Source organism: Oryza glaberrima, chromosome 8 (genome assembly GCF_000147395.1).
Source record: "Oryza glaberrima chromosome 8, OglaRS2, whole genome shotgun sequence".
In the NCBI taxonomy this organism is placed as follows: Eukaryota; Viridiplantae; Streptophyta; class Magnoliopsida; order Poales; family Poaceae; genus Oryza; species Oryza glaberrima.
The window spans coordinates 16946650-16955047 of NC_068333.1; the positions used below are offsets into that span (position 1 = coordinate 16946650).

General features: G+C 38.4%; 1 protein-coding gene across 1 annotated transcript; it reads right to left on the minus strand.

The window, feature by feature from the left end:
* Window positions 1-3057: 3057 nt before the first annotated feature.
* Window positions 3058-4222, minus strand: LOC127783165 (uncharacterized). The gene has a single exon (XM_052310404.1). It carries the CDS (start codon window positions 4185-4187, stop codon window positions 3369-3371), a length of 819 nt encoding a protein of 272 aa, XP_052166364.1. The 5' UTR covers window positions 4188-4222; the 3' UTR covers window positions 3058-3368.
* Window positions 4223-8398: the final 4176 nt, after the last annotated feature.

Consider the following 8398-nt stretch of genomic DNA (forward strand, 5'->3'; position numbering starts at 1 on the left):
TTAATGTTGCTTTCTACATGTGGATTGATGTTTAGAAATATTTCCCAGTTTTCTAACATTTCCCTCTATTTTTCACATTTTTGAATAAATAAATAAATTTGGTATTAATTGTCGGTTTCTCGACAAAACCAACCGGTTTTCACTTCGGTCATGCTTTTTAAGTTGTCATTTAGAATTTCGTTAGTTTCTTTGCTACTTTCGGTAGCACCGATGATCGGTTTTCAACGCAAGATCAGTTGACCTAGAAAATTCGAATACAAAACTTTGATTTATCAATTTTGTTCAAAATCTGTTGGTTTTCGTCGGGATTTCAGGAAGACCGATGTCCCACCAGCACCCGAAATGGAAAGGAAGTCTTGGAAACAGTCCATCCGAGCTGTAGTAGCGAGCGTGTTTTCGTTATGTATGTCATCCGGACTGGATCTATAGACCGTGCATTATATTAGTGCAGTTAATTTATTCCTGACGCAACATATATATAACTTCTCCGTATATACTTCCTCCGTATTTTAATGTATGACGTCGTTGACTTTTTAACCAATGTTTGACCATTCGTTTTATTCAATTTTTTTTGCAAATATAAAAATATTTATGTTATGCTTAAAGAACATTCGATGATAAATCAAGTCATAATAAAATAAATGATAATTACATTTTTTTAATAAGACGAATGGTCAAATGATATATTAAAAATCAACGGCGTCTTACCAGCTGTCGACCGGTCGGCTTTGCTAACGAACAACGACTACTGGACTACCACAGTACGGCCACACGCAAGCAAGCATACGCACGCCAGCTGATCCATCGCTGATGCGCTTGCACTAGCGTCATCACCGTATAGCATTATTGTCTACTCCTCAGTTTTCATATTATAAGACGTTGTGGTGTTTCAAGTTTGATCAAATTTATAAAATTCTAACAACATTTTCGACACCGAACGAAATTCTATCAAAATATATTAATTTAATACTATATTTAATTAAACTTATTAGATGTTACAAAAGTTACTTATATTTCTCTATAAACTTTAATTAAACTTATAGTAGTTCGATTTTAATTAAAGAGTCAACACGCGTCTTTATACTACATAAGAAAGAGAGACAGGACGTTAATGTAACTTATACGTAACGTACGTTCATGTTAGTTGCTAGTATTGTCGTGTTCATCCTACATTCCTACTATATATACTCGGTCAACTCTAGATATGTGGTGTGAACTGTCATGTTATATGCTGCATGTGGTGGTCGGATACGCTAATTGACCTGACTGTCATGTATTATCTGATCCTGGGTGCCCTACAAACAAAATGGAACAGATCCAGGCATCCAGCACCGTTGTAAAATGCCCGTTAATAGAGTTAAAAGGGTTATGTCTATCTTTGGTACGTGATGAACACTCGGCACTAATTCAGTACTTTTTTTTTCCGTGGGCCAAGGAAAAATGGGGCTCAGCGTGAAGGAGGAGAATACCGTAAGAGAAGTACATATATAGGTCAACTCTTTTTAAATATAAAGCATGGATTCCGAAAATGTAACATACTTGGGTCCTCATATCAATCCAAATGCATTAAATTAAGAGGGACTGTGTAGTGTTAGTGTATGAGATGAGACTATGCATGAGGCAGCAGATGTTAATTAACATTTTCTTTGGAAAGAAGGAAGCAATAAAATGGAGAGGAAAAAAGTACGGCCACTGGTGGAGAAACCATTTATACTTCTGGTTAGTAACCCCTTTAGTCCCGGGTTTTCAACCGGGACTATGAATCCGGGACTAAATATGCCCATCTTTAGTCCCGGTTGAAATAACCGGGACTAAAGATACCTTATCTTTAGTCCCGGTTGGTAACACCAACCGGGACTAAAGAGAGGGTAGTGTTAGTCCCATTAGGTCTCTTTTTTTTCATTATCTTTTAGCTAGAGTTTAATCCCTATATTTTCTCCCAAATCAAGTGTGATACATATCCCCAAATCAAACCTCAAAGCAAAGTAACATTTCAAAATATTCACGTCACAAATCTTCAGTTACTTATACACACAAATCAAATACATCACAAATCTTAAAAAAATTACACACAAACCAAATACATCACAGATTATACATCTCATATCATGCAACAAATCACAAAATTATACATCTTAGTGAATCACAAATTGTAAAAAACAAAAAAGATGCCGGCAGCGGCTGCCACCTGCCGCCGCTCGCCACTAGGCCCGTGCGTGGCCCAGCCGACCGCCTGTTGCGTGGGAAGGAAGGAGGGGAGGAGAGGGCCGGGGAAGGGGAGGAGGCAGAGGGGGAGGAGGAGGGAGATCGATCTGAGAGGGAGGAGGGGAGGAGGAGAGGGAGATCGATTTGAGCGGATGGGAAGGGAGGATGGGGAGGAGAGGCCCGGGGATGGGAGGAGGAAGGGGAGGAGGCGGAGGGGGAGGAGGAGAGGAGGAGAGGGAGATCGATCTGAGAGGATAAGTGCAAGGCGGTTGTGGAGGAGAGGATAGGGAAGAAGGATTATATATTAAGCGTTGAATTTTAGTCCCGGTTGGTATTACCAACCGGTATTAAAAATCTTCTAGATCTTTAGTCCCGGTTGATAACACCAACCAGGAGTAAAGTTAGGATCTATAGTCCCGGGAGTAAAGATCCCGGGGGGCCTCACAAGGCCTGACAGGTTTAGAACCGGAACTAAAGATGATCACCAACCAGGACTAAAGATCAAATATGTCCACTGTAGCCACCAACCGGGACTAAAGATCATCTTTAGTCCCGGTTTTTAGCGGAACTGGGACTATTGTGGATTTCGGCCGACCGACCAAAGATGGTTTCTCCACCAGCGGCCACGGTGAAATAAAATCAAATAAACCAAGCAAAAATTACCCATTTCCCCGTACAAACCAAACAATTAATTAGCCACAAAATCAAACAAAAAGGCAAATTATTGTATATATACTTCCTCCATTTCACAATGTTAGATTTTTTTTCTTTCGTTCATGTTAATGAATCTAGGCATATACATGTGTCTAGATTCATTAACTTCTATATGATTACGGGCAATGCTAGAAAATCTTAAAATCTGAAATGAAGGGCGTACCTAATATATAAAAAACAATTTGATTGTAAAATCCTGTCCCATGAAATCCATCACATCGACTTTACATGATCACAGAGGCAAACACACCCACGAATACTCTCTCTCCGTTCTAAAAAGAATCCAAACTAATATGAGATGGGATATAATCTATGTAGAACGAACCTTGATATGAGCATATCTAGATTCATTGTTTTTTTTATGGAGGTAATACCCGCCAAGAAGTAATTAACGTATCTTGTTCCATCAGTTACCGGCCAACACAACACTAGACCAGCACTCAGCTTTTCTAGCCGTAGACGACGTTGGAGATGAAGGCTCCGACGAGAGGCACCGCCAATCCCGTTGGGTCCCCGAACAGCACGCTGACGATGACGGAGATGGCGAAGTTGAGGAAGCATTTCACCGCCTTGCCAGTCCTGGACCGCTTCCGCTTCTTCATCGTCTTCTCCAGGATGGAGACGCTGATGATGCTCCTGCCGCCACCATCGCCGCCGCCGCCGCCGTGGCCAGCAGCCAAGATCTCCTGCACCATCTCCTTCACGCACGCCACGTGCAGGTACATGGCCTCGCCGTCGTAGCACGAGCGGTAGGTCCAGACTTTGCGGCGCAGCGTCCGTGAGCAGCTGCAGCCACCGTCGTCTCGTTTGCAGAAGGCGCACTGCCGCGGCACGTTCCTACCGCCGCCGTCGCACAACACGAACTCGGCGCCGTCGAGAGCGACGCTCTCCGGGAGGGTAGCGCAGCAGGGGTGTATGTCGAGGTCGCGGTCGGAGCAGTGGTAGACGAAGCCGCGCCCGGTCACGTCGCCGCCGCACGCGTCGCACACCCGGCGGTTGCCGGGACCTGGCGGGGGAGGCTCGCGGAGGAGACGGAACTTGCAGCCGTCGAACAGGCGGTGCTCCGGCAGGACGAGCGGTGCGAGCGCACACGACGTGTGGAGGTCGAAGTCGCAGGAGTTGCACGTGTACCGTGCGCACGCGGCGCCGATGCTGCCGTTGCAGCCGTCGCACTTGAACCTCTCCTTGTCGTCGGCGGCGGCGGTCACGAGCTTCAGTTCGTGCTGATGGAACTTGTGCTTAATCTTCGCCGGCGTGCCATTCGACATCGGTAGTCGCGCGCGCGCGCTCGCCTGTAAGGCTGTAACTGGGGCTCGCCGCGCGGCTCTGTTTTGCTTATCGTTGGATATATAGGTAGCGTGCAAGCTACACATTTTTCTTGCATGCCAAGTCACACGATAATTAATCTCTAAAGGGGAAGTTAATTAAATGAAAGTGAACATGTATCTACAACCTCTATTATCATATTTGCTTTGGGATTCGTGCGTGTGGCAAAGATCTATCTAACTATCTATCTATCTATTATATTATTAAAACAACCTTAAAAGGAGGCACCACATTCGCTGTGGGGGTTAGAAATTCCCACATTAATCAGAAAAAAAGAAAAAAAAAGAAAAGGAGAGTTCAAGTAGAGCTGTGGGGGTTAGAAATTCCCATATTAATCGGAGAAAAAGAAAAAAAAAAGAAAATGAGAGTTCAAGTAGAAATACAATCTAAAAATAGTTGAAATTCGAAATTAAAAATAAGCAATATTAAAAGAAGTTTCCATATAAGAACCCAATACGAGATTAATCAAAATTCGAAATAAAAATAAAATAAATACAATCTAAAAATAGCTGAAATTCGGAATTAAAAATAAGCAATATTGAAAGAAGTTTCCGAACCCAATACGAGATTAATCAAAATTCGAAATAAAAATAAAATAAAATCCAAAATTAGAAAAGGAAAGGAGAGTCCAAGTAGAAATACAATTTAAAAATAGCTGAAATTCGGAATTAAAAATTAGCAATATCGAAATAAGTTTCCATATAAGAACCCAATACGAGATTAATCAAAATTCGAAATAAAAATAAAATAAAAGCCAAAATTAGAAAAGAAAATGAGAGTCCAAGTAGGAATACAATTTAAAAATAGCTAAAATTCGGAATTAAAAATAAGGAATATTAAAAGAAGAGTTCATGTAAGAACCCAATACGAGATTAATTAAAATTCGGAATAAAAATATTAGCAAAAGAAAATAAAGAAGAGTTCAAGTAGGAATACAATTTAAAATTAGCTGAAATTCGGAATTAAAAATAAGCAATATTGAAAGAAGAATCCATATAAGAACCCAATACGAGATTAATTAAAATTTCGAATAAAAAAATATAATAATATCCAAAATTAGAAAAATTAAAAGAGAGTTCAAGTAGAAATACAATTTTAAAGCAAATGAAATTGAAAATAAAAAAATAAAAACATTAAAAGAACGCAATATAGTATTCAATAATTCTTTTAGAAAAAAATAAATTCTGAAATTAGAAAAAGAAATAAGATTTCAATTGGGAATAAAATTTATAAATAACTAAAATTTGTGATCATAAAAATAAAGACTATTGAAAGAAAAGACCATATAAAATAATGACGAGATAAATTAAGTAACATGCCTATAAAAGAGTAGAGTTGGTGGCGGTTGATACGACATATAAAAATTATTAATAAAACACCAAATAGAATCCTAATGACGATTAAAAGGAGGGATGTCAGGCAGGCCGTGAAGCAAACAAGTAAAGCGGTTGCCGGGACTTCTAGAAAGTAAAAAAGAAAAAAACCACATTGATAACCATTTTCAATTTTTAAAATCTCAATGAGTATAAAAAGGAGAAGCAGCGAGCGGGGTATATAAGAGTATAGTTGCAGAGCCTCCGACGGTTGACGGGACTTCTAGAAAATAAAAAATGAATTGCAACGATAGTTATGTTCGATTTTTAGAATCACAATGACAATAAAGAGTAGCCGGCGGACGGGTTGCAGAGGGGCATAGTGGCATCGTTTGATAGGACTTCTAAAAATTATAAAAAATAAAACTACAAGTCCAATTTTTAAAGGTTCAGAACTTCTAAAAATTAAAAAAAACAATGATAATCATGTTCGATTTTAAAATCTCAATGACAATAAAGAAGGGAGGCAGCGGGCGAGGCATAGAGGAGTACAATGGCAAAACCGCTGACGGTTTGGCGGGACTTCTAGAAAGTAAAAATGAACCCAAACTATAATATGTTCGATTTTTAAAATCTCAATAACAATAAAGAGAAGATAGTGGACGGGTCGTAGAGGAGTATAATGGCAATGTTTGACGGGACATCTAGGAATTATAAAAACGAAACCCAACGTGACAATAAACTCTAAAAACTATAAAATCCAATTTTTAAAGGTTCCAAGAAGAATGAATAGAAATAGTGATAGATCGAGTAAGCAAATAAGGAAGGAGATGACATAAGAGGTAGCAACTGGTGTGATTTTTAAAAACTATATAATTAGAAACACGAGGATGATAAGGTTTGGTCTTTCAAAGTTTTAACAATGAGATAGCTATTTAATAATTTTTAGTAAAATCATACTTAAAAAAATATATGATTTTTTTTTGCTAGCCGCGCAATTGCGCGGGCCACCCAGCTAGTTTTAATAATTTCAAGAGTTAATTTCACTTTGGGTTATGTTTTATTGCCAAAGTTTTACTTTGGACTACCCTTTATCTAATCTTTTTAATTTGGACTAGATAACTTTATCTTTGTTGCACAATGAACCACCCTAAACCACATCTTCAGTTCTTTGATGACTCCAAGCAAATTTTCATGTCTAAATGCTTGCCATACCTTTATCAAAAGAGACGCCAGAGTCTAGACATCACTAGCACAAAGAGTTATGGTGGTCTATTATGCAACAAAGGTAAAGTTACTTAGTCCAAAGTGAAAAGATTGTGTACAGGGTGGTCTAAAGTGAAACTTTGATAATAAAACATGGCCCAAAGTGCAATTCACTCTAATTTCAATTACGCACGATATTATATTTTCGGTTTTGCTATTTCACTTGCGTACATTTTTCCAAAAGAATCTCAATAAATCATATAGTAGCTACCCCACTATGTAGTTCTACAAGACCGTGCTTTAACAAACTTCAATATATTTATCCCCAGTTTAGCAAATTTCCAATGCATTGATGCTTTAAAGATGAAGTTTTTATGAGACAAATAAGGTAGGATAAAAATAGAGTCGTTCGGGGCTTCTGTATAAAGCTACTCCCTCCATTTCAGCTTATAAGACTTTCTAGCATTGCCCAGATTCATATATATGTTAATGAATCTAGACACATATAACCTGAAACGGAGGGAGTATTAGGTATGAGAAGGGTAAGAAGAAGGGTTTCTTGAACAGACGTACCATGATGGATATTTTTTTTATATTTTATGGGAACACGTTAGGGCTAAAATCCTATAAATAAAATAAAACACATAGTTTTGTTGGATAAGATTAGAGCTAATCTTATAAAAGTTTATAAGATCATGTGTTAACAAATCTCCAATATAAAATCAACAATAATTTTGTGTTAATTCACACCAAAATTTTTTGTTCAAATCAACAAACATTCTTTGAGATTTTTTTCGAAAAAGTGAGGGTTTGAGTTTTTTTTTTTTACATTCGGGTGTCATTTCTTAAAACAAGGGTAACTTTTTCATACGGACTCAGAATCAGGCAAATAATATATCCACGGACATCTACAGAAAAAGTTACATTCGATTCTCCCCCGCTTTGCTGGGTTCGGCGATATTAAAACATCCAAATTCTGCTTGCAAGATTGTGTTTTTTAGGCGAAAAGCTTTTCGATAGAGCTTTGGAAAATTCTACAGGTCACATATTTCGTCCATTTGAATTAAACTTTTCTATGGTTGGTTCTTGTGGGTTTCTAAGTATGAAAAAAATATCAAAAAAATAAAAAAGTTGCACATCTCTCTCTCCTCTACACTAGAAATTAAGGGGAGGAGAGGAAAAATTCTACAAGTCACATATTTCATTCATTTGAGTTCATGTTTTCTATGGTTGATTTTTGTATGTTCCTAAGAGTGAAAAAATATCGAAAAAAATAAATAAAAAATAAAAAATTTCAGGGGGAGGGAGGGGGGGGGGCAGCCACTCTGGCGCGCTCCCCCTGCCACCTGAGCACCGCCTCACCACGGTGGCAGGAGGATGGCGCCAGCGGCTCTAGCGCTCTAAAAATGATCATTTTGGGATAAGTTTTTTCAGGGGTCTATTTGCGAAATAAGTTTTCAAAAGGATCAAATTGTGAAAAATACAGGGTGTGGACATGCATACGGAATTAATGAGATGTTTTCTATTTTGCTAGTTAATTAAATGGAATTGCTAGAAAACTTGCGACAGTTTTCTTCAAAGAAAACTGTCAAATTTTCAGCCCTTAGATCCGCTTCAAGATTCGTGCGTGCAAC